At 35.0% G+C, this 27519-nt stretch overlaps 2 protein-coding genes across 28 annotated transcripts in view; one reads left to right on the forward strand and one right to left on the reverse strand.

Moving 5' to 3' along the window:
• Positions 1-1046: 1046 nt before the first annotated feature.
• Positions 1047-18930, reverse strand: LOC126766169 (uncharacterized). Of its 2 annotated transcripts, none has more exons than XM_050484062.1 (2): positions 18851-18918; positions 1047-2480 (listed from the first exon to the last, which is right to left on the reverse strand). In XM_050484062.1, the coding sequence occupies exon 2, from the start codon at positions 1952-1954 to the stop codon at positions 1184-1186; it is 771 nt and encodes a 256-aa protein (XP_050340019.1). In that variant the 5' UTR covers positions 1955-2480; positions 18851-18918; the 3' UTR covers positions 1047-1183. The 2 variants fall into 2 exon arrangements, 1 of the variants encoding a protein (XP_050340019.1); XR_007668708.1 differs by lacking the exon at positions 1047-2480 and adding an exon at positions 15352-15832 and having other exon boundaries at positions 18851-18930.
• LOC126766223 (calcium/calmodulin-dependent protein kinase type 1-like) overlaps positions 18071-27519 on the forward strand; it is a 130856-nt gene continuing 121407 nt past the window's right edge. For 2 of the 26 annotated variants that reach the window (XR_007668747.1, XR_007668746.1), the window contains exons 1-2: positions 18354-18707; positions 19381-19512. The gene's annotated coding sequence lies outside the window, so the exon portion shown is untranslated. The other 24 variants (XM_050484119.1, XM_050484120.1, XR_007668734.1 and 21 more) reach the window with 23 other exon arrangements.

The raw sequence follows: 27519 nt of genomic DNA on the forward strand, positions 1-27519 counted from the left end.
ATTGAGACCGAAACTCTTTTACGTAAATAAGAGTTTTTTTTCGATATGTTTACCAGAAATATATATGTAAATTTTGAATTTTATTTCGAAATGTTGTGCTTGACTTGTTAACCGCTCTTTTTTTAATAATATTTAGAAATATGTATTATTATATATATGTATATATAAATATATATAAATATATAATAATTTTTTTTTTTTTGTTAATGTCCTTATGTTGTATGTAGGCGCACCCTAATACTTGGACTTGTATGTATTTGTTCTTGAGCTATTAAGTTCTCGCTGAAGAGATTAATGCACTATTAGGTATATAACCACGCGTTGTTTGTGCTTTAATTTTTGTAAGCAATCCTGCTTGCCTTTTGCAAGGGGTATTGCAAGACAGATGCCGATATGGACTTTGAAGCTAGTTGAATGGTTGTTGTAATTCGACTACATATACTAAATATAGGTATATACACCTTTTTCCCATCAATTTTATTGAATTGGCGTAATTTCAATTTACCACCGGTCAAGTTAATGAATTATTATGAATATTTATTATTAGATTATTCTCCGATTAATTTTACAATATGTACGCAGGGTATACCGGCATAAACGGGTTTTATGTTGTATTTAGGTATATAAGGTAAATGCTCCTAATTACGGCATATTAAGGTAGATTGATAAATATTCGCATATTGCAGTGAATCAAAAGTTAGACGGAATGAAGAACTATAAACAAATCGTAAATAAAGCTTTTATTTTTCATATTAACTTTTCAAATGATAGAATTTTTGTACCGTTTTTTTGTTATTAATGCTTTTCTGAAACACTCAATTGGCCCCAATTCCGTGCTAAAATTTTGTCAAAATCCTAATTCCGTGCTACATTAGAAAAGGTTCCTATTTCAACTATTCCTAGCAATTTGTCAGTAAAACTTACACAGTTTATACGTGGAACACAACGAAACATTTTTATTCACATAAATCACATAGAAAATTACTTAGTTAGATAAAATAAAATAACTTCAAATATTTTAATAACATTATTTGTCAGCTATGCATTTGATGCGATATATAAACATAAAATAATAAGTATTTAGTTAGTAAAACTGTATACAATCAATTGCTTGTACGTGAAATAAAATAATTTCAATTACATTAATATACATAAAGTCAGTTCAATATTAAATTTTAGTTTATTACATATCAGGTATTGAAAATATTCCTCTCTTATTTATAGGCTGAGGTAAATTAATTTTTTTAACTACTTCATCGGCGTCGTATTCTAAAATATCTTCTTTTCCTGGCCAACTCCAGTTAGATCCACTCATTGTCATGGTTTTGATTTGAAATTTTTCTGGATTCCCATTAGTAACTTTTAACACCTGCACAGGAAATTTCTCGCCTTCATACCTTACTACAACATAGTCTCCTGGATTAAAACTATTATTAATGTTCCGTCTTACTTTCACCTTTAAACCTTGCTTTTCTTTCTTTTTTAAAATTATCTTTTCTTTCTTAATCTTTTTTTCTTCATCCAAGCGTCGCTGATACTCAATGTATTCAGAAGCAGTGGCGACAGTTGGGGTTAATTTTTTCTTGACAATTTTTTTGTTCGGGTTCACTGGTTGGGGCTCTGGCCAGAAAAGAGCATTTTTGAAAGGCGTTGGAAATTCAGATTTTTTTATTTCTATTGCATTAATTGTTCTTTTTGGTGGTGTTCTCGAATTAATATTAACCACGTCTGCATTGTCATTCGCCTCCCTAGGGGGCAACTGAGGTCTTGGTGGATGGTTGACAGTTGTTGGGATGTCTTCGAAGTTAATGGCTTGAGCTACTGGGCAAGGTATACTGTCCAATATATGTACTACTTCACGCTGCTTGGACTTCACGGCACAAGATGGAGTTGAGCTGCTCAAATTATGTTTGTTAACTAATTCTTCATTGGAATCTATGAAATCAATACTCATGTTTTCGATATCCAATAAACAGTCGTTGTTAGCTAAAATACTCGTAATATTAAGATCGGAAATAGAAATACTTGCAATGTAGCTGCTTGTTTGCTCATTCTTAACACTTCTCCAAAAGTAAAATAAGTTTTCGTCTTTAACATCACCCTTCCAAGTTCCGCTGCACTCAATAAACAGTTTAAGCTTTTCAGCCGGCAATCTTTTCTCAAAACTTTGTAAAAATTCTTCGGAATTATTTTTAATTTATTTCCTTAACCAAGATAGTAACGCAGTTTACAAGTTGATATTTTGTTACTGGAAAGCCTATTTCCGCCAGATAACAAACCCATTTGACAATAAAACTTTCTTCTTCTGTCGTTAGCACAGCTGGAGATCCTGGGCAGCCTTTTGAATACTTGTATTTAATTTTGTCCAGTAGATTTTCTTCGGAACACTATAACTTTGAAGCCTTGTAACATGTCATCCCATTGCTTTTTATTTCTTCAAGAGCTAAATTTAATGATTCCTGTGTAATTTCTGTGTGATTCTGTTAAAATGAATTGAAACGTAATTAGAAACACACCGTTCCCAACTGCGGCCTATAGAACGGAATTAGGCACAAAATTAAAAACTGAAGCCTATTTTCGTGCTACATGTTTTTTATAAATATTAAGCAGGGAGTTCCCGAAATATTTGATGTAAACTGTTTTGCAACTAATTTAAATTCCACCAATGAAGAATCATAGCTTTAGAAAAAGTAAGCCTCTGAATTGTGTTTACTTATTTTAAGCTCATTTATGAAATTTCATACGCAAAAAATAAGCTTTTTCCTCAAAAAACGATAGGACGGAAACTGATTGTTTCATAGCACGTAGATCGGTACAGGTGAAATTGGTGTACCAAATTCCGTTCTAACTTTGCATTTAACATTTTTATGAGTTTATTATATAAAATTCATATTAAAACATATATTTCGGTAAAAAATGCTATAATGTTCAAATATTTTAGTATATATATATTAGGGCGGGTCGATTTAAAAATCGCCCATTGCTCTATGAAAATCATATTCTAGGGATCAAAATAAGATACTTTGCCGAAGGAACCATACCTCTAAAACGAATTTTGATATCCCCCAATTTGGGTCGAACCTTTGGGTAGGGGCAAATTTTGAAAAATCCCACTTTGACCCATTTAGAGTGCTCCAATCGAGTCCAAATGTATGACCGACCCCCACTAACTTTGGACGGCCGATCCACCCATGCCAGTGGCACAACCCCTGGGGGGTTCTCCATACAGTCATTTCAAAAAATCACCATTTTTGGTGATTTACATGAAAAAATCAGCTAAATTGCTATGTTTTTTCTTTATTTTTATTTATTTATTTATAATAATATCTATTTTTTCTCTTAAGAAATTTATTTAGTCAGAACATATGAAAAAAATTAATTTAAGTGAGTTATATAAACGAAATTAAAAAAAATTAATGTTTGAAGTCTTTTTTACTTTCAAACTTCTTGGCTTCAAACAAATGCCGAAACGGAAGTTCGTTGAAGTGTAGAAGGCAAACAAACCAATGCCATACCATTTCCATACCAAGTTTTTCCCAAATTCCAATCAACTTATCTTGTACTTGAATAGTGAATTATTTATGGGAAAACTTTTTTTGTTCTGTTTTAGCACGTTCGCTTAAGTAAAAATAATATCTCAAGATATCCAGATGGGTTGGTAAATTAAGATCAGTCAAATCAGTAGACACACCAAAAACAGTAACATCATGCTTGGATATATGACTCATTGGGTTTTCGATAGTTGTTGATGTAGTTGCTTCATCTTGCGGTGTAGAGGATGGTGGATTCATTGTTAACTTTTTAAGGTAATAAGAATGAAATGGTAATTGTAAAGTAAGACGCGTAGGGTTTCGGTTGTTAAATAGAACTCAGCTCTGGTTGCCCAGAGCTCTTTTATTTATAGCATTCCTTATCCTAATTTATGTATGCATCATATGCTGAGTGCATACACACATCTTAATACTAATCTACTGTACATACCGACAGTATGTACACATATCTTAAGCATAAGTGTTTTCAAGGGCAAACACAATTGTCTATTGTTAGTTTAAGATCATTTGCGATCTTCAGGGCAAACATAATTGTTTCTTGTCTATTGTTAGTTTAGGATCATTTGCGATCTCAAGGGCAAACACAATTGTCTATTGTTAGTTTAAGATCATTTGCGATCTTCAGGGCAAACATAATTGTTTCTTGTCTATTGTTAGTTTAGGATCATTTGCGATCTCAAGGGCAAACACAATTGTTTATTGTTAGTTTAAGATCATCACTTAAATTAATTTTTTTCATTTACATATGTTCTGACTAAATAAATTTCTTAAGAGAAAAAATAGATATTATTATAAATCAATAAATAAAAATAAAGAAAAACAAAGCAATTTAGCTGAAACACCAAAAATGGTGATTTTTTGAAATGATTGTATGGGGAGCCCCCCAGGGGAGTTCCAGGGGTGTGCCACTGGCAGGGTGGATCGGCCGTCCAAAGTTAGTGGGGATCGGTCATACATTTGGACTCGATTGGAGCACTCTAAATGGGTCAAAGTGGGATTTTTCAAAATTTGCCCCTATCCAAAATTTCGACCCAAATTGGGAGACATCAAAATTCGTTTCAGTGGTATGGTTCCTTCGGCAAAGTATCTTATTTTGATCCCTAGAATATGGTTTTCATAGAGCAATGGGCGATGTTTTTGCCTTCCCACAAATCGACTCGGCCTAATATATGTACATATATATATGCACTTATCCAATTATAATATCAGTCTTAAACAATTTTTACACAACTCTTAGCACTTTCCACAACAAAACTTTTTAATTATCACCACCGGCTAGGCAACTGCTTCCAGCCAACTAACATATGTGAATTTAATATGAAATAAAATGATTTATGGTTTGACATTTTTCAAATGTAAAGTTGAATATATTTTTGACAATTTAAAATAACTGTCCTTTGAATGATGGGTAGCATTGACTTATTTTGTTTATTTAAAAAACTTGTAAACGAAATAGCACGGAATATGTGTATATATGTATGCGTATTTCTTAATTTTCGCGGTACGGAGGTAAAGAGAAATGGTGAAACGCAGGTAATTGACCGTCTGCACTTGGATATATGTAAATACATATGTAAGTATGAAAAATTTTTTTATTTTGTTTTCTTATGTACTTTACTTCTTTATAATTTCAGCATAATTATTGTAATGCATATTCATATAATCATTATATAATATGTATATATAATTATACTTTTATATATGTATATATATGAAGTTATAGATATGTAGTTAAAATATGTTGATGAATTTTCTCTCATAAAAATATGTACATACAGTCGAACTTCCATATCTCGAATCACTATTATCCCAAAAAAAACTTCGACTTAGGGAGACTTCGAGTTATAGAAAAAATTTTTTTTTTTAAAAGAAACTCAATTGCTACTTTAGAGTATATTAAATGATGAATATGTATTTGTTGTTTAAAACACATATTACAGAAAACTGTAATAAGTTATAGTGAAGTGAAGTATTCAGAAATTAGTGACTAAAAATTTTTTTTTTTTTTTGTATTTTCAGTAAAAAATTAATCTAATTTGTTTAAAGCCGTATAGTGCTCATCAGTTGTAGTGTCATTTGTTTGCAAATATAAACTCAATGTTCGGAAAGCATTTGGAGGCTGGTGAATAGTTTCTTCTACCGATCCCTCGCCGTCACTCTCCGTTCCGCTTAATATTGGATCATCTAATTCAGGGCAGTAATTCTCAACAATATCAGCATCTGTAGGAAAGCCAGTTGTGCAAAGATCATTATCTTCTGCAATATAATCCTGAAGAGTAGCACTGCAAGTTATTTTGTTTGCTTTTAACCATGCTTCGTAATCAGCTTCAATTACATTTCGATATTCATCAGTAGTACTTAAAAACTCAGAGGTATGTCATCTTCCTCTTCCCATTCAGAGTATTGACCAAATCCAGCTTTTTTGAAGCAATTCGCTATGGTTTGAATTTTAACGTCAATATCCCAAGCTTTTGTTACATGATTGATGCAATCCGTAAGTGTAATATCTTGTTTTTCGTTTGCTTCTATACGCTTTAGTGCTTCTTTTACTATTCTGGTACGATAAAAAACTTTCAAGTTTTGAATTACTCCCTGATCCAGCGGCTGTAATTTAGAGGTCATATTCGGTGGAAAAAATGCCAGTTCAATGGCTTTCAGTTTGCTTTGTACGTCTTTAGAATGTGCTGGGCAATTTTCAATAAACAATAAAATTTTTCGGCCAGTACTTTGAAAGCGCTTATCCAAATTTAGAACCCATTCTTCAAAAATTTGGCCAGTCATCCAGGCCTTGGAGTTATAGGCCAGGATACTGCGAGTTGTAGAATGAGAGAAAAGCACATTACTTCGAGTTATAGAAGTCACAATTATGTATTTTCGTTCGAGTTATGGAGAACTTCGAGTTATGGAAGTTCGAGTTACGGAAGGAAATTTATATGTTAATTACTCTCTTAATGCTACTGCCAACCCATTTAGTTCGAGTTAGAGAAAATTCGAGTTAAAGAAGTTCGAGTTATGGAAGTTCGACTGTAGTTGGGAAAAACATATTTCAAAAGAAAATGTGTGAAAGTTTATGCGTGTAAGTATGTATGTGCTTAAGCAATGTAAATATGTATGTATTATATTTATGAAAGTATGTTTGCCCCAGACAGATATGTATGTATGTTCGTTTCTCTTTTCTTCTCTCCTTTTTCTTTTGTTTTATATATGTATATATACATTATATATATATTTTACCAAACTGTTTTTTTTCCTTTTTGATAGCAGAATTTTCAGTTTTCCCGTAAATTACCGAAAATTGAAGCAGTTTGATATTAATTTTCGGTCGTTAAGGCGGTTCTTAAAATTACCGTTTTTATGTATGTATATACACGCATTAAATCGCATTTGAACATGCATACATAATAACATACATATAATCTATATAAATAAAAATGAATCGCCAAAATGTATGTACATACGCTCATAACTCAATAACGCCTGGACCAATTTGGCCAATTCTCTTTCTTCAATGTTCGTTGAAGTTCAAAGATGGTTTTTACGGCGAGAAAAATTCGAATAATTTCCGGAAAACCCCTAAAAATAGCCTTTTTCTTTTCCCCATACAAACGTTACAATAAATATGAATGTTTGTTTGTTAGTAACACTAAGAGAACGGTTGAACCAATCTTAATGAAATTTTTAAAGGTTGTTTGTTGTGGATCGGGAAAGGTTTAGAAACAAAATACCTTATACTTTTCATGAGGAGAAGTCGAAAAATTGGACAATTCCAAAAAGTAACATTTTCCATACACATTTTTTTTCAATTTTTGTTTGTTTTGTTTTTCAATATTTTGATTTGTAAATTATTTGAATCGTTCAATTGCGGTCGCTTACTTTTTTCTTCCGGCTATCCAAAGGAAAAATTATTGAAAATTATTCAGTGAAAACTTTATGTATGTTTGAGACGATGTGATCAATTACAGATTGAAATTTGTTACGAAGCCACGAAGAGGTGGCGCTAATATTGGTCGGCGTTCTTTTTGCCATCAACGTATGGCAGCCCAAAGAAAGGCAAGAAGTACTCCCAAAATGCGATGACATACGTGCGGAATTATGGATCGCGGTCAATCAGCTAGCGATCGTAACGATATCACAGCACGACTTTTTAAACAATAGCTGCAATGTTTGATGGTCTTTATCTTGAAGCAACCTATGGTATATAAGATGCTGTTAGATGCTGAATGTGTTCTGTTGAGTAGCAAAAAAGAGGTTTGCCGCACGCACACATTCTTCTTTGGATGCGGATGGTGATTACACCAGATCAAATTGATGAAATCATTTCAGCGTAAATTCCTGATTCAGAGGTAGATCCAGAATTATACGAAGTGGTGAAAACCAATATGATTCATGGACCTTGCGAACCTTACAATCCCACTTTGGTTTGTATGTTTGACAATAAATGCACGAAACACTACTCATGTGCTTTTCTTTCGGAAACGGGAATGGGAAATGATGGATATTAACTGTATCGGCGTCACTCACCAGACGACAATGGCAGAACATTTAGCATTTAGAGGCGTGAATATCGACGTTAACAACACATCGAAGTTGACAACACATGGGTCGTACCATATTCGCCCCTTTTGTTTAATTCACATTCAAAACTCATGTCAATGTTGAATATTGCAGATTGGTGTAATCGATCAAATACGTTTGCAAGTACGTCACCAAAGAAAGCAACATAGCGGTTATTGGCCTTGAACACTATGAGATCAGCAGTATCAAATAGGTCGATATGTGAACCGCAATAAAGCGCTTTGTAGGATGTTTACTTTTGCAATTCATGAACGTTTTCCGACTGTTGTGCGTCTCGCGGTTCAACTTCATTTAAGTCATTGCGTATTGTGAATCGTACAGTGTGTGCAACATTTTGAGAAGCATGCCAGCAGTAGCATTTCCTGGAACATGATAATCACTTGAAACAGACGAAGGACAATGCGATAGTACTTCGCATGCCACTGAAGTTCGCATACTCTTCGCGAAGATCATTTCGACATATCCGCCTTTAAATTCGCGTTAATTATGGGATACGAAAAAATGACATTGCCGATGACATTTTACATTGTATTCGCTAAGAATTGGAAATGGGAAAATTTCGGTTGATACTTCCAGTGGTTTGATATCAATTTCACCTCCCTTTTGTCAATTCACTTCAACGGAAGAGTAACTCATCACGAATGTTTATCCAAACGTTGGCCAAATTATCGTAACTGCAATTGCTTGAGTGCACGCGCAATTTTAGCTGCCAAAAATACCGATGTTAATGACTTAAACTGGAAGATTCAAAGTCAAATTCCGGGAGGTTTGCGCTCATATAAAGCGATCGATCGTCTTGACAAGGAAGAGGAAACCGTAAATTATCCAGTGGAATTTCCAAATTCTTTGGAGAGGCTTGGTATGCCCCAGCATCATTTGCGTCTCAAAGTTGGATCTGTCGTTATTATGTTTCACAATCTTCAAGCACCGAAACTGTGTAATGGAACCCGACTAATTATGACGCAGTTATCGAATACAAGGGACAGCCATTTCAGTTCAAACGTATTCAATTTCCAGGGAAAATTGCCTTTGCGTTGACAATCAACAGGACACAAGGAAACCGGGAAATGCTATGTTTTTACACGGCCAGATATATAGTATGTTGCGTGTTGACGAGTTGGAAACCCATCTTCTCTGTATATTAACGCACCAGAACAGAAATCTAAAAATTATGACACAATATAATTTCAACTTTTTTTCATTTCAAAACACATAATTTCACGCAGGACAACGGCTGCGGGGTCAGCTAATAGTATATATGTCTTTATACATGGAAACGATACCACTCACTTAGATTTCCTCCAGCGGCATGGGTTTAGAATACTTAGTGTGCAGCAGTGCTCTGCGTCGGCGATTCCTACCGAGTGCGTTCCTTTCCTCCCTCCTGTTGCTGTTTTTTTTTTTCTTCTTTCCGGCCCGCGCGGTTAGTAATTTTGTTGTGATGTTTTTGTTTTATTTTCGCGCCCGCGCGATTATTAATTTATTTATTAATTATTTGTTTTTGTTTTCGCGCCCGCTCTTTTTTATTATGTGTATAGATATTTTAGCTTTTCGCTCCCTTTTTAATTTTTTTTTCTTGTTTTAATAAGATCTTGTTTCACTTGTTGACCATGTACCTAACATATGCATGTATGAAATTATTTTTTATTTTTTTTTCCTCACTTTTAAAATGTATATGTGTGTGTGTGTCATTTAATTTTTTTCCACTTTTGTCTTTCTTTAAAAACTTAATTCCGTGTTTTTGTTTTTTTGTTTTGCACTTTTAATATGTAAGTATGTGTGTTACTTCACTTTCATTTCGGCTCCCACTCTTTAATCACCTTATTCTTTTTTGTTTTGTTCACTTTGTAATAACCATTTTTAATTGAGTATTTTTGGTTAATTTCCCGTAGTGCTTTTCACTAGGGCTCGAAGGACCATTTTCACTGCATTACAAATATCATCACCTTGAATAAGAAAACTACCTTTTTTCCTTCTCTGACGAAGGTATCACCGTATGTATTTATTTGATCAAAAGGAAAAAGCAGGTTTTTTTTGAAAATAAAAAGCACAATTTAATAAAATCGGAAAAGATCACTGTCGCAAAAAGATGTACAAAAGAGGTCGAGCGCGCTGATGTTGTTTTCTTGAGTGTGATGTCGAAAAAGGAGGCCGGCCCGCTACCCGTTATTCCTTTTTTAGCGTTTTGGTGTGGGGAGGCGGTCAGCTGCTAGATCTGCTGTAGCGGTGACATTGTGGATGTTGTGTGGGTAAATGTTGTGGAACGTGTGTGGTGAAATGATGAATGTGGTGTGACGGTGTTGCGCCTCTATGTAGGGTTGTATGCTGGTGTAGTACGCTGAGGCTCATTTGGCCAGTAGCTTAAATGAATCTTTACAACTGGCATCACCACCATTACTGTTCTATCGCATGTACAGTGGTGTGAACAGAATAGGAACAACCATAAGTTGTTGTGAAGTTTTAAAATGTGCTGTTTTCTTATTAAATACAATTGTTTTTAGATACAAGTATAACTCATATAATTTTACCTACCAGTGATTAGAATTTCCCACCGTGCAAAGGTAAATAAAAACAAATATATGTAAATGCGAAACTCTAAAACCTTCAAATTATGTTTACCGCTTTTTGTTCACACAACTGTACAATTCCGATATGAAGTTAACTGCCGCTCTTTAATTTGAGTACAATATCAATATTGCCGCAACCATTCTGCGATGAACATTTTATGGAGGAATGTAATTGATTTTTTTCGCAACATTTTATGCCCTTCCCGCCGTAAACTGATATTCCCCTCATCTAGCCCTCGTGCGCACTTTGCTAACTTTGCGGGCTAAAAATGTGCTCATCCCTGGTTTATCCCATTAATCTTATAAATTTATCAAGATCTCGCTATACAAAAATGACAGTTGAAAACCACTTCATCGAAGAGAACTGATCCACTCTAAATCTCTCGGTGCGACTCTGGTTTTGCGCCATCTACTTGTCAGCATTGGAAATTTATTATCTTTTCACAGCTGATTTAGACACTGCAACAAGAAAAAAATGTAAATATACAAATGGATTAAACGCAATGAATTTGAATTCACCCGAAACTCGACTTCCCAAATAAAAAATGCGGCCATTTTTCCATTATATGGAAAATATTTAAAAGGAGACGGCTTTTATAACAAAATACTATCGAACAATGTTTTCTTTTCATAAATATTAAGCGATGTGAATTCTTGAATGGCACAAACACCTGATACAGTCTCAAGTCTCTAAATTTGAAATTTTAAGTTAGAGACAATTTTTTGATAGTCTCAAAATCTATTACATTTCATTATTCAGAAATGTTTTTACACTTGAATGAAAATAAATATGGCGATAACAAATATTAAAATTTCTTTAACAGAGTCAAAAATAATAATTACCAATAAAAATAAAAATATATTTGTTGACTTTGTCTCATAATATTTACGAAATTTATGTAAAATTGGTTTATTTTTAACCTTTTCGTGTTTGAGTTGCTTACAAAGTATAAAAAAACGACAATCGATTAATATCTATGATGATCTCTTTTCAGTATATTCAAATTGGCAAACAAGAGTTCTTTTTAGTTTTGTGACCTGCTAACCATCAGGCCTCAAATTTGTGTCCGTATTTTGAGACCAACCCTACAGACTGTTCAGTGAATAGTAACTAGTCACAAATTGAGACTTTACCTCAAAATGTCTCAAATAGTGACAAGAGACTGGTTACAGAATTCCACTATAAATGTCATCTAATCACTTAAAAGTTTTGGTGGGAACGTACATATGTAGTATAAGCTCCACATTAGAACAAAACTCGGGGAAGTTTTAGTATACCATCCCACGATTTCAGGGTTAAAGCTTAGTATCCAGCTCTCAAGAAATGTAAAAACTTCATATAAAAAAACGCTTAAGAAACGGCCAAGAAACTTTCTTGCGATAAATTTACTTGTGCTAGTATGCAGCTCTAAAGAAATCTAGTACTAATTTTTAATATGTTTTTTTAATAAAATGCGAAAATGGCAAACCTGGTTTTGCGAAGAAACATGAAATCAACAATTGTTTCTTGAAGGAAATTCAAAGTAATCGTTAAATTCATCCCAAAATAGTTAAAACCACTATTATGAAGTATAGTTACTTTTGAAATCTATATATGTACATATATAAAAGAAAGTGACGTTAGTTACTACGCTTATAACTGGAGAACGCCTGGACCGATTTCGGTGATTACCACCAATTCGTACAGGTCTCCGCCCAAACAAGGAGAATACTTAAGAAAATTCTGGAAAATTTTCCGAAAAAAAAATATTAAGAAGAAAATAAATTTTCAAATACGATTTAAAAAGGAAATAAAAACGAACATGAATTTAAATGCTGGCGCATAACTCAAAAACGCCTGGACCAATTTTGCCAATTCTTTTTTTAAAATGTTCGTTGAGGCTCAAGGCGAAAAAAATTCGAATAATTGCCGGAAAACCCCTAAAAAGAGCCCTTTTCTTTTTCCCATACAAACGAATGAATACTGTTAGTAACGCTAATGCTCGAGAACAGCTGAACCAATCTTGATGAAATTTTCAGAGGTTGTTCGCTGTGGATTGAGGAAAGTTTAGAAATAAAAAAATGCTTTTCGTGAGGAAAAGTCGGAAAGTTGGACAATTCCAAAAAAATAACTTTTTTTCATACAAAATTTTTTTTTTCAACTTTTTTCCTTTTGTTTTTCAATTGTCAAATTTGTCGTTTGCTTTCTTTATTCCGGTTATTCAAAAAAAAATTATTGAAATTTATTCCGTGAAAACGTTATGTGTGTTTCACACAAAGTGCTCAATTACAGATTGAAATTTGTTACGATGCCACGAAGAGGTCGCGTTCGTTTTGGCATCAACATAAGTATGTATATTGACAGCCCATGGCACATGACCGAGTATTCCCAGGATGCGATGACATACGAATGAAATTATGGATCGCGGGCAATCAGCAAGCGATCGTCACGATGTCAGAGGACAACTTTTCAAACAACAGTTGCAATGTTTTGTAAACTTTATCTTAAAGCAACGTATATGTGGTGCTGTTAGATGCTGGATGTACTCTGTTGAGTGGCAAAAGAGAGGTTTGCCCCACGCACATATTCTTCTTTGGATGGTGGATGGTGGTTATACCAAATCAAATTGATGAAATCATTTCTGCGGAAATTCCTGATCCAGAGATAGAAGCAGAATTATACGAAACCAATATGGTTCATGTACCTTACGGACATCACAATACCACTTCGGTTTGTATGCCTGACAATAAATGTACGAAACACTATCCAGGTGCTTTTCTTTCGGAAACACAAACTAGAAATGATGGATATCCAATGTATCAGCGTCGCTCACCAGATGACAATGGCAGAACATTTAGCATTCAATTTAGAGGCGTGAATATCGAAGTTAACAACACATCGAAGTCGACAACATATGGGTCGTACCATATTCGCCACTGTTGTCTAATTCACATTCAAAAGTCATGTCAATGTTGCGTATTGCAGTTTGGTGTAATCGATAAAATACGTGTGTAAATACGTCACCAAAGGAAGCAACATGGCGGTTACTGATCTTGAACGATACGGTCGATACGTGAACTGCAATAAAGCGCTTTGTATGATATTTACTTTTGCGATTCATGAACGTTTTCCGACTGTTGTGCGTCTCGCAGTTAATTTGGAGAATGACCAAATAGTCTATTTCAACACAGAGAATACAGTACAGACAGAGAAAACACCCCAGCAACAAAATTAACATTTACGAGTTTTTTCTCAACTTTCGTCAGTGAACCGTTTGCGAGAACTTGCTCTATTAGGAAATATCTTGATATTATACATACAATTACAATTACAATTGCTGGAACATGATAATCACTGGAATGAAGTTCGCACACTTTTCGCGATGATCAGCCATCAAATCAGCGTCAATTATGGAATACGAACAAAAATGACATTACCGAAGACATTTTACATCGTATTCGCTAAGAATTGGAAATGGGTAAATTCCCGTTGATACTTCCGGTGGTTTGATATCAATTCCATCTTCCCTTTACCAATTCACCAAAGATGAACTCATCACGAATATTCGGACATTAGACAAATTATCGTAACTACAATTCCTTAAGTGCACGCGCAATGTTAGCTGCCAAAAATACCGATGTTGTTGACTTAAACTGGAAGATTCAAAGCCAAATTCCGGGAGACTTGCGCTCATACAAACTGATCGATCGTGGAATTTCTAAATTCTTTGAATAGGCTTGGTATGCCTCGGCATCATTTGCGTCTCAAAGTTGGATCTGTCGTTATTATGTTCCACAATCTTCAGGCGCCGAAACTGTGTAATGGAACCTGAATGGAATTGTGACGCAGCTTTCGAATACAAAGGAGCAGAATGCTTGGTTCTACGAATTCCTGTGAGTTCTAACGATTTGCCATTTCAGTTCAAACGTATTCAGTTTCCAGTGAAAATTGCATTTGAGACACAAGGATAGTCGCATAGTGTATGGTATACATTTGGAAATGCTATGTTTTTCACTCGGCCATATATATCAAAAAACCATCTTTTCTATACACCGGAACAGAAACCAAAAAATGTTGTTTATCAAGCTGCGATACATTGAGAAAAAAGTAAAATGATAAATTAAACTTTTTCATTTCTAAATACATAATTTCACGCGGGACAACGACTGCGGGGTCAGCTAGTGTTGTGTAAAACTTACCAATCATCAACAACATTCCTTAAATCGCAATGAAAATATTTATAATACTACACAAATGCATACATACATATTACACACAAAGTTTATTTTCTTTATTTATTCTCTCTTGCTCTTCTAATGTCGATCAATCACAATGCGTAAGCAGCTGTCGAAATTACTTGAAGAAATCAAGAATGATAGAAACAAGATTGCGCAATGGTCACGGTTGATCAACGTACAATCAGCTGATTTTCAGTTGCTTGTTTTTCTTTGCAATAAGAAGCAATTTTGTATTGCAAGCATACAAAACCATGAATATCATCAAAAGTTAACATCAATATAAGTGAATATTAATAAAAAAATATCATTATAAGTGAATATTTTATAGTGAACATTTACCTACATATTCATTTAATTGTGTTTCATTGTATTATTTAATTTTGTCTCTTTCCTGTGTTTTTTTCAACCATATACATTTATGCAAATAAAAAGATTGAATATTTTGTGACCAAGTATCAATTTATTGTCTTATTTAATTTTCTTTTTTTGCTATACATATGTTCGATTAAGTTCTTATTTAAGGAACGAATCCTAAAATACATTCTTGCTCTGAAAAACCATACTTTTACTTTCGAGCTACAATTTACAAAATTATTTAAATCTAAGTGTTTCTGGACGTAATTTGTACAATATGCAAATCAGTAATATTTACATCGTCTAATACTGCTTGCAAGGCTCTCATATGCTCCATCATCATATCTGTTGGTTTTGAGAGTCCTCCTTCAGAAAGGTGATCCACCCAAGTATAAGACGAACAATTTTCTGAATTGGCACAAATTTCGAGGTTGCCTTTACCGAGTTTGTGGCAGATGTACCCTGCCAAATTCTCAAGTCCGTCGTTGTTCAGAATCTCCAAGTCATCATTTTTTTCAATTCGAGCAGTGGAATTTAGATCAACTGACATACGTTGAAAAATATTACCTGCAAAAATATAACATAAACATACATACATACGTGCATAGAAAAAATGGAAGAAATTGTTAGTTAAGATTATTATTATAATTAGGATATTAAACAGTGGTTAGTATGCAAAAACTTAGTTTGTATGTAAGTACATATTTACATTTGTTAACATCAATACATTTTTATATAAGAATGTTTTCTGTAGTTATAGATTTCGTTGTGACCAAGTATATAGGAACGCAGCCTATACTTGAACTCCTTCTTGTCAGGGTTATCGTGAAGACCGCCTTTTAACCTGATTACGCCAAACAAATTTTCTAAAACGTCCTGGTTTAAACGAGACTCCATCCTTTTCTGCCGTTCATTAGCCTCCGCAGGAGTTAAACTGGTTAACGTGAGAAAAGCGATAGGTAGCAACTTCGTTAGACTCCGCGAACTTAAACCTGCAAGAGTGTTTGGTTATAACAGTAAAATTATTGTAATCAAATTGCCCATTTCAAACTGCAAATTTCTTCTGGCGCGAAGTGCACAAAAATTAATCCACTGTTTTATCCTAAGAGAAATGGAAAAATCTTCATTTCGTAGCACTATTTTTAACATTGCTTCCGAAGACTGCGCAACTCATTTTAAAAAATATAAAATTTCACAATTAATACTACACGCGAAAATACAGTTCGAATTCACATTCAAAGGCACGGGCGAATAATAAGTCAACCGTGACGTCAGCAGGAACAGCTGACTAAAAACAAACATGCGCATTGCGTAATCTCTTATTATCTATAATTCTTGGCTATTGCCATTGCCAAATCTGTATGTGGGCATTTGTTATCATAACATAATCATTTGGGAAAAGGCGTCGGGTAGGTAGGTTCGAGCTGATGTAGCGTATGTTTTGAGCTCTTGAAAAATTTATTTTATCATTTGCGAAATGCCGTCGAGTAGGTAGGTTCGAGCTGATGTTTTGACCTCTTGAACTGTTTAAATCTTCTATGTGGAAAATAAAAAAAAGAAAAAGATCCTTTTTTTTACAAACGTATTTCTGGAAAATATAAGAAGTCATATTTTTGGACTACTATATAATAATTGCGGCATAATTTTTAGCTACCAATTAAAATAATAAATTTAAAATGAGCAATGATATTTTGATTTATGCTTGTATAAGTTTATTAAATTTAAGACTTCGCTCATTCCCAACCCAATTTGCATAATTTTTCTGTTAATTAACAATATTACATTAAGTATTATTTTTTTGCAAAAATGTTATTGTGAACATGTTTTTATAATATAACACAACCGTAATAATACTCGCTCTACTAAATTACATATTACCGAAATGAAAATTAAGTCGGCATATGTGCAAATGGGATATGTTGCCTCTTGGAAATGTTCATAGAAATGAAAACTGCGCTGTCAAACTGCTGAAGTGACATCTTATTGCTTACAATATGTGGCAAACTCATTAGTGTTCTATATATTGTAAGCAAAAAGCAATATTGAGTTTCCACAGGCAATAGTGTAACTCGCTAGTATGAAATAAATTTTATCCTGTCGAGATGCCCCGTTAGATTAATGGGGTTGGTTCATACACCGCCACTTTTGTTGCGCAGCTCGTTTGCGACCGAGCGCCGAAGAACGGAGGGTTCGATCCAGGAATAATGGGATGCCTAACTCCTCTATCACTGGAAGTGAGAGAACAATTGCTAAACGTCAAAACCACCTAAACTTTGACAGTTGACTGGATTGGGGAGGTTTTGACGTTTAGCAATTGGAAACGAGCGATGGTCAGATCGAAATCTTACCAAAAAAATGTATAAACGGAGGGATTTGTTGCATCGTTCAAGACCTCTTATCAAAAATGCAAAACAATGAAAATTAAATAAATTTGTGAAATTTAAAGGTATTTGATGAAATGTTTTGTAATTTGAAACATCATAGTATTATTTTCAATTGAAAATTATTAAAAAGTTTTAATAATTGAGAGCTAACAACCTTAAATCCTATTATTGGGTATTGAAAGGACAAAAGTCAGTTGTTATAATATTCTTTAAAAAGATTTAAATAGTTTCTCCATAAAATAAATAACCACTATTTAGTAATTTATATTCGTACTAAATGTTGGGTATTGGGTTAATAAATGCCCAAAAATTGTTGTTTTGTTCGATATGGCCATAATGGAAAATGTTATAAAAAACGCTTATTTTGAGGCGCTCTCACACTGGAATAAGTTGGGCATCCCATTATTCCTGGTTCAATCTTTCGTGCACGGACAACCCACTGTGTGCTCTTTGTCGTAACAGTTCGCTGCTTAGTGATTCTGTCGTTTTATTTTGAAACTCTTTCCATAGCTGCAATTGCGTCTGTTTTATATGAATATTAACACGAGCTCAGAAATATCATATTATTTTTGTATGTTAAATACAAATATGCATTGTTTTTTACAAATGTTTAGAAATTGGATTGAAATGCTAGAGCTTAGCTAATGATAAGTATATTTATCTACAAAGAGAAGCAAATTGGTAAATTTTCCGACTCGAGTCGGCAGAGAAGATTCGTGTCTGTGCGAATTTTATGAGGAACAGCAAAATGAGCAATAAAAGTTTTCATGTTTGAACTGAGACGAAAAGCATTGATTTTTAGTGAAAAGTTTCGTGGTTGTAAATTTGTGCATTCGATTAAAAATTTCACAACGTCAGGAATATTGTGATTTACTGTGAATCTTCAAGCATAAAGATAATCGAAAAATTCATGATATTACCGAGAAGTTTGCTTTATTTTTTTGAAGTCGGGTGTTTTTGTGAATTTTTGTGAGAAACTGAATAATTTTAAATTGATATAGAAACCGTAAAAGTAGTTTCCTTTTGTATTAAATATTTTGACGAAGGATGCGTATAAGGTATGTTGTAAGTCGTAATGAATTTGAAAGGGCCCAGAGAAAAAAGAAACCATCATCAATACTCCTTAATATAGTATGTTAGATTTTAGCATATTGTTTTAGAATCTATAGGAAGCAATTACGAACCAAATCGCTAAATTTACCTTGCTGATGGAACAACTACTGGTATATACAGCGGCGATTTATATAATATTTATCACTTAAGTGGTCTATGATATTCCGGGGCATTAGTGTCGAAAGATTAAGTAATGTATATAAATAAATATGTATATGTGTACATATATATACTTAATAAAAACATCTATCATTCCTTAGGAAGTGATGTTGGGTAAATTTTACAATAACGTCCTTCGATTTCGGGGTCAAAATAGGTATGTATGGATAGAGGAGTTTCTCTTGATAAAGAAAATATATATATGTAGTATATATCCTTGCCACTGACTTTTTAAGATATTTGTATTTAAAGTTCAACTATTAAAAATGCGTGGTTCCCCGATTGTTACACGTAACTTTTATATCCACTAACACTTCACTAGTTCGCTTCTACCAATTTATTTTATTTTAAATAGTGCAGAAATAACTTCTATTCAATATAATGTCACACGCAAATTGTTATTTGTTATTCGTTGTTCGTTAAATTTGTTATAGCTTGTCACTTTGTTTTCGACAACAGTTGTTACGCGTTAAAATATTTTCAACACAGCATACATGGACAAAAAGAATAAAATGCCTAAAATAAGTTCGAAATCGAAAATAATTAAATATTTAACTTTAACAAAGATTCCACGAATAGCGTTAATTGAAGGTAGGTATAAAAGGTGTAACATTATATACCATATATCTCTGTACATATGTATATCAATAATATATTCTTTACACAGATGTATTTGTCAAAAACGAAGAAGATGAAGTGGCCAACTTGGTCGACGAACTGTATGAAAATTTGTACGTTGTCATTAAGTGTCGGAAGGGAGTTGTAAATTTTGTTCCAAAATCCATTGGTACAAAGATATTATGACTTCAGTGGATGAGTATCGCTTTCGCCAAATGTTACGAGTAAATCGATCACAATTTAATCATCTTCTAACATGAATGACGAATCTTTCAAGCAATGCAAGAGTAAACAGTTTTCTGTAGAGCTACAAGTGGCAATAGTTTTATTCAGATTGGGTTTATCAGGAGAAAGTACGACGGTTGCAAAAATTGGCACTGGTTTGGAATTAGGGACGCCAGCATTATTTCCAAAATTACAAATAGCTTCTTAAAACTATTGCACTAATATATATACTGGCCAGATTTTGCAAAACGCTCTGAAATAGTGTAAAAAACTTTTAATGAACTACCGTTTTGCTTTGGATACGTTGAAGGCACGGAAATTAAATTGGCGGAGCTCCTGTTAAAATCAGGCAAATTACTTTTCCAGATGTCATATACATTCGCTTAAAGCACAAGTAGTATGGGACTACCAGCTGAAGCTTCGCGATGTAGTTGTTGGTTATTGCGGTTCAACTCACGGTTCCAAAATATTAAAAAAAAATTGTTAATTTTTTAAAAACCGCATTAAGTTTTTTTCGGGGCAGGAATGGCTTGCAGGTGATTCTGAATAATATTATAATAACTTCGTACAGAAGTAATGCTCAACACTTGATCCAGCAAAAAAGAAAGAGTTAAATTTATGGCGTACCGCGTTAGAGTCTAGTCTGCTTTGGTGTATTAACAGGCAGATTCAGTAGCTTAAAAGAATTGAGAATGCGTATCCAAAATGAAGAAAGTTAGAAATTCTGTAATAAATAGTTTTTAAGCTGTGGCATCCTCCATAATATTTTAATTCATCTCACGGACATTGGGGAATTTTTGGAAACCCCTTTGAATGTATCTGAAACTGCAGACAAATTTGAAGAGTTAGATTGAACTAGTTTTGAATGAGAACGCCGATGCTGTACAACCTTATGTTTCAGAGTAATACACATTTTTTAAAAATAACTATTTATTCATGTAATTCATATAATAAATATTTGTGGTACTCACAAAGTGTCATAAAGTATCGTAAAATCAAAAAATCATAAATTTTTATACTAGTTTAAAAAATTTGTTGTTGGATTGCGTACTAAAATAAGTTTACGCAAATACAACTCTGAATGCTGTGTTTTCGGATCGTTATAACTTAAAACTTTATGACCATGTGAAACTCCTAATTATATTTGTGTTTATACTTTAGTCTGTATTAAATTTTAATTTAAGCTTTAAGACAGCAGGTCGTTCTTTTTGTTCTGACTCCAGCTTTTTTATTTTGAGAACCTGCGTCAACTTTTAAAAGCCGTGTTCTTTTATTGTCAACTTTTTGTTGTTTAATGCTCAGGCGCATTTCATAATAAGAATCTCGTTTTCTTGGTATCATAAAAGTTCACTTGGCGTGCGAGTTTTAAATTTTCGTTGTTGTTGTTCTAATGGTTATTAATCCCCGTTAGGATGAATGGTACGGGTCGACGTCGTCAAAGGGAAGTAGGGTTGGCAGGGCATGTAAAGAAGTGACCAGTGTCATGCGGAGACTCGCTGCATGCAGGGCATTTGTATATTGGATACGTCGGGGTCTATTCTGGATAAGTAGGAGTTTAACCTGCTACAATATCCAGAACGGAGCTGCGCTAGGGTCACTCGCGTTTCTCGCGGCAACTCGAGTTCTTCGTCTGCGATGGCTGGTGATTTGACTCTAAGAACGCCATTCAGTGGACTTAAATTTTCGTCCAAGAGATCGTTGAGAGCGGGGAGTTGATACTTCTTGCTGCGAAAGTGCTGGCTCACATATTAACTCGATGGAACCCTCTGGAAGTTGCGCTGCACAAATGAACTGGTATAGAAAGTGGAGTTAATGCTGTTGAAAGCAAATGTTTAATTGTATCAATATATGACATATTGCTCAATTCCAACATCCATGATGAATAAAGACCTTTCAACGATGATATTTGAGTTCTGTTTATAAGAGAAAAGCTCCACGAGTCGGTCATAATGTGGACACATTTTGTGTAATTTTTTTTAAATGATATGAAAAATACAATATTGACTAGATTAATGATCAATAACCTTATTGCCTTTTACTGAGGAACATGCGTCTCCATTATAAAGTCCTGCGCCTATTGATTTCCTCCATTCTTCTGCTTTGTTGAAAGTCACCCTACAATACCCAACTTTGCACCTCAACATTTCAGCATTTACCTCCAGTTTAGTTTCTTTCATTAATTGTAATAAATTACATTTGTTCGCTTCTTTAATTACAGATGAGCGAAAAATAATTCGACAGACAAAAAAAATGACAATAATTAATCACATCCATACGTCAATATCAACGTTATTACGTATTGCCGTTTAACGCCTTGTCCACTAAGATGTTGTTTTCTTCTTCCGTCCAGTTTTTTTGTGTTTTTGTGTCAACACGTTTTTTCTTAAAACAAAAGTTTTTGTTAATAAAAAGAAAATTAAGGAAAATTAAATTAGTGCATTCAATACTTACTTTCAATCAATTATTAAAAGCATAACTGACAAAATACAAAGATTGAAAAAGCTGATTACTGTTTTACTAAGTAACGAGTATTTTGTCCGAGTTTCCGGCACGGTAAAATATTATTCGTTGAGATGGCTTTTTTGTTTAATTTACAGTAACCAAATAAATGTAAAAGTTTATCGAATAACGAATAACAGATAACAACGCTGCTAGTGAAAAACCCTACTATTTAACTTTGGACCAACACCTAGGTGTCTTCAGTAGTTTCGCGTTGAACTCGTTATTTACTTATTTTTTACACCGTCTTGTGTCAAGTCTTTTTCGCGTAGAACTCCCTTTTCCGAGGGCGGCCTTTGGTCTCACTTGAAAAACAAAAAACCGTTTTGGCCTAACCAACACCGGGAGGATCATCAAGTGAAGGAAAATACTGAAAGATTTTTTGTATTCCTGTAATAATAATCGTATAATCTTTCTTTTTATTCTATTTTTGTTCGTTAACAAAACGTATATATATGTATATATAATGTAAAATACATTTTAAATCGAAAAATACGTACTTTACATAGTAGAAATGTTGAAATTTAAACGCAAATATCTAAAAACTGTAAGCTTCCCGCTGCTATATCTAAATATAGTTTATTCTCTATCTGGAGAACGTGCACTAGGGTGGGTCGATTCCGGACTTTTTTCGATTCGGGATTTCTAATAGCGCGGAAAAGTTGCCTTAGTACTTCCTGATTCCAATGCAACTTTTTGTTTTGAGATCGGATTGCATCTTCAACCCCAACTTCGGCCTTGAAATTTCGGAAATTCGCCTAAAATCTTGAAATTGTCTACCTAGCGCCTGAAATACGCATCTCATGGCAAAATGTATAAAACAAAAGTTATTTGTCACGTCATTTGCTACCGAAATGATATATGTGATCATGGCCGTAGGACGCACCGTTCCCGAGATACGAGCGAAAAGGCGGCGCGCCACAGCGCAAGGTGAAAATCGGTTTGCGGCCACACTTGACGTTGATTTCGCCGAGTGCTATCACTCACATTCATTCACCTACGCCAAAGGACGCGTTCGGATAGGTCTCCACACAAATATTTTTTCATCGAGTTCCTTCACTCTTGTCGGTGATTTCGCCGAGTTCTATCACTTACATTCATTTCCCTGCGCCATACGACACGTTCGGACTGGTCTCCACATAAATATTTTTTCCTCGAGTTCCTTCACTCTTGTTGATTTCGCCGAGTGCTATCACTTATATTCTCAACAGAACACAGAACTCAAAATGTCTGTATCTAAATTTAAATTTAGACAGAAATGTCCTGTGTTTGGCATATATCTCTAGAATCTCTCGGAGTCCCAGTTACCTACATACCAGGATGTTCTTTTGTGTTATCAGTTTGAAAGATTTCGTATAGGGCGACTCCGAGGCGACAATTATGAAACTAGGAGTAAAGAGGTTACAGAAATAGTTGCAAAAAAGGTTGAAAATACTTTCAAAAAGTCATCTATTCCGATAGTTTCACACACCAGAGTTGTACAAATGCTCACCACATATCATAAGAAATTTCTGACTCTTAAACAAATGTTTTTAAGGAACCCAATAGGTTTGAGCTCTAAAAGAGACGACTTTGTCTCTTCTGCCTGAAAATTATTTGACTTCGCTGCTTGTAAATGCATTTATATTTCTTCTTGCACTTGTCCAAAGGAAAGGAAAGTTCCTATCAATGAACAACCATTTCTCTTGGACCAGAGAACCAGAAGAATTGGTCGCATTGGAAGTGTTGATCTACCTGAAACAAAAAAGATTACAAATAAAAATGAACGTAAAGAAAAGCTTTCAAAACGTCATTCAACATCAACACACCAGAAAAGTATTAGCTAGAACAAGTGAATATTCAGATCAGCCAGACTCTCATACAGGCGACAACAATGTAGGTGCGTCGCACATGGATTCTTCCAAAAACGATGCTGATGATGATGCCCAAAGATTTGGAGTAAGTGATAGAGTAGCGGCCTTGATTGTTTCATTTGCTTTTCTGGATGCCAAAAAAGCAGCTTTGATAACAGAGGATCAGGCTAGCTTTGTCACTGACAAATGCAAGATTAGTCGGGCAAAAAAAGTGTTGGAGTTAAGCTCCAAAACACCGAAAGTATTGACTCTGTATATGGGCTGTATTTTGACGGCCGCAAAGACAATACACTTGCACAAGTCAGCGAAGGTGAAAAGTACTACCTCGACACTGTCAAAGAGGAACATACTTCTCTTATAGCGGAACCTGGGTGTCATTACTTTGGCCACGTCACCTCTCCTTCCGGGTCAGCTGAGGATGCGACGCAAGCTATATGGCAACATTAACAAGACAATTCAGTTGATGTGGAACATCTAGAAGTTGTCGGTGCTGATGGCACCAACACGAACACAGGTTGGAAAGGTGGAATCATTCGGAAACTAGAAGAAAGAATAGGTAGGCCATTACAGTGGGTTGTTTGTCTTCTACATTTCAGCGAACTTCCATTTCGTGCTCTTTTCGAACACATAGATGGTGTCTCAAAGAGTCCAAATACATTCTCTGGCGACATAGGTAAACTGCTCCCTGATTGTGAGAAGTTGCCTGTTGTCAAATTTGAAAGTTTTCCATCCTGCCAATTACCTTCTGAGGTTATTAATCCGACCCAACTTAGCACAGACCAAGCTTATCTCTATAAAATATCAGAAGCTGTTATTTCCGGTCAATGTTCCTCAGATTTAGCGTCGATGCATCCAGGTATCATGTGCAAATCTCGCTAGCTCACCTGTGCAAATAGAATTCTGAGATTATACATTTCTACTGACAAACCAACAAAGGAAAGTACATACTTACAGTTTACTCACCTTTGTGGTTCTCAATAAGATTCAACAGTTCAATCAAAGATGGCTCGCGCCATCTCTATGCTGCAGTCAAAAAAACTACGCAAGGTTGTCGATTCATCCATTCAACAGAATGCTTTCTTTGCTCTTCCAGAAAACATTCTCCTTAGTATGATGACTGACGAACGGATAGAAGTCAGAAAGTTGGCCCTTGACCGTCTTTTGGCAGCCAGAGAAGCAGAGTCTGACACTGTAAATGGAAGGAAGTTAAATGTAATAAAGTGCCAAAGCTGAATTTCAAAGCTAATAATTATTACGATATGATTAACTGGAAGACTATTACCTTGACTGTTCCCCCAGTTCTTTGTTCAGTTTCTAACGAAGAACTCATAAAAGGGCTGTCGGGAGACACTGCAGAGGTATGGAAATTTAGTGAATTCCCCGCTCACACCGTGGCAGTCGAGAGAACCGTCAAACTGGTGACAGAGGCATCTTCTAAAGTTATTGGCCCCCAATCTCGTGATCGTTTTATACGCTCTACACTGAAATCTAGGCAACAAGTGCCAAAGTTTAGTACAAAATCTGATTTTATCAATAAATTTGACCTCCACGCGGTGGGTTCTGGGTGACCAATACAGGTTAGCTGAGAGCTGCAACAATTTTCACCTTGCGCTGTGGCGCGCCGCCTTTTCGCTCGTATCTCGGGAACGGTGCGTCCTACGGCCATGATCACATATATCATTTCGGTAGCAAATGACGTGACAAATAACTTTTGTTTTATACATTTTGTCATGAGATGCGTATTTCAGGCGCTAAGTAGACAATTTCACGATTTTAGGCGAATTTTCGAAGTTTCAAGGCCGAAGTTGGGGTTGAAGATGCAATCCGATCTCAAAACAAAAAGTTGCATTGGAATCAGGAAGTACTAAGGCAACTTTTCCGCACTATTAGAAATCCCGAATCGAAAAAAGTCCGGAATCGACCCACGTGCACTACTTGCCTATACGCATTTTATCCCCGTTGAGATATTCTAAAGCCGACACAAAAAAATTGGTGAATTGTTGGTGGATATAAAATTGAACTATATGATTAGAAAAAGTCAATATGAATAGAAAAGTTGCATACTCTAAATTAATTTATCGACATTAAAGGCTTTAAAAAATTGTCGCTATTGGAGTGAGTCAAATCCTCGTATGGTTCAGGAATCGCAATTGCATCCTAAAAAAATGACCGTGTGGCGCGGATTGTAGACTAGCGGCACCCTCGGACATTATTTCCTTCAAAATAAGGCAGGAAATACCGTTACCATCTTTAACGAGCGTCGTAACATGATGGTCGACCGACTCTTTTACCCGGAATAGCCCCCAAGATCATGTGTAAATCAAGTTGCATGTTGTTGTTCCAACGGTTTCTCAATCCCCGTTAGGATGGTAAGGGTTATCTGTGTTGTCGTCGACGTCGTCTAACGGGAGGCCAAGGAAACGTGCTGTTTCGATGGGGTCGGAGCAAATGAAAAAGGGTGTTAGATGAGAAATCAAATCAGGTTGCATCGCTTACGGTGCTCGCTACAGCCGAAATGCTGCACTAGCTCAGCAAAAATTGCCGTAAACGCCTGAAGATTGCGAACGGAGCCATAATGGCCATTTGTGCGACATTTTGTTCAAATCCTAAATGATGTACATTTATTTGCAGAACAAATACACACAACTTATTTTGTTCAAATTTGAATGTTCAGCAAAAATTGCCGTAAACGGCTAGAGATTGCGAACGGAGCCGTGAGAGCCATTTGTCCGACATTTTGTTCAAATCCTAAATGACATACATTTATTTGCAGAACGAATACACACAAATTATTTTGTTAAAATTTGAATGTTTTAGTTCATTTTAACATGACGCCGTTTTTGTTGGTAGACCCTATATACATATGTATATCTTACTATTTACTGGCACCGCTAATGCGGTTATAGCCAGGTTCTTCTCTACCTGTTCTCTCCAAAGGAGTGCAGGTCTTCTTTTTCCTCGTCTTCCACCGGCGGGTACTGAATCGAAAACTTTCGAAGCTGGAGAGTTCTCTTCCATCCGGACAACATAATCTGGGCAACGCAGCTGCTGTCTCTTGATTCGCTGAACTATGCTAATGTCGCCGTATATCTCATACAGCTCATTGTTTCATAGACTGCGGTACTCGCCGTTGTCAATGAGCAAATGACCATAAATCTTCCCCAAAACCTTTCTCTCGCGCACTCCTAAGGCCGTCGCATCAGATGATATTGTCCATGCCGCCGCACCATATAGCAGGGCGGGAATGATGAGGGACTTTTAGAGTTTGGTCGTTGTTCGTCAAGAGAGGACTTGACTTCTGAATTACTTACTAAGTCCACTGTAACAACTGTTGGTAAGAGTAATTCTGCGTTGGATATCAGGGTTAATATTGTTGTTGGTGTTGATGCTGGTTCGAAGAAAG

The sequence above is a fragment of the Bactrocera neohumeralis genome, unplaced genomic scaffold (genome assembly GCF_024586455.1).
Source record: "Bactrocera neohumeralis isolate Rockhampton unplaced genomic scaffold, APGP_CSIRO_Bneo_wtdbg2-racon-allhic-juicebox.fasta_v2 cluster11, whole genome shotgun sequence".
In the NCBI taxonomy this organism is placed as follows: Eukaryota; Metazoa; Arthropoda; class Insecta; order Diptera; family Tephritidae; genus Bactrocera; species Bactrocera neohumeralis.

What these genes read in the sequence shown, in the direction of transcription:
- LOC126766169 (XM_050484062.1), bottom strand. Translation starts at nt 1,954, where the DNA reads ATGAGTATTGATTTCATAGATTCCAATGAAGAATTAGTTAACAAACAT.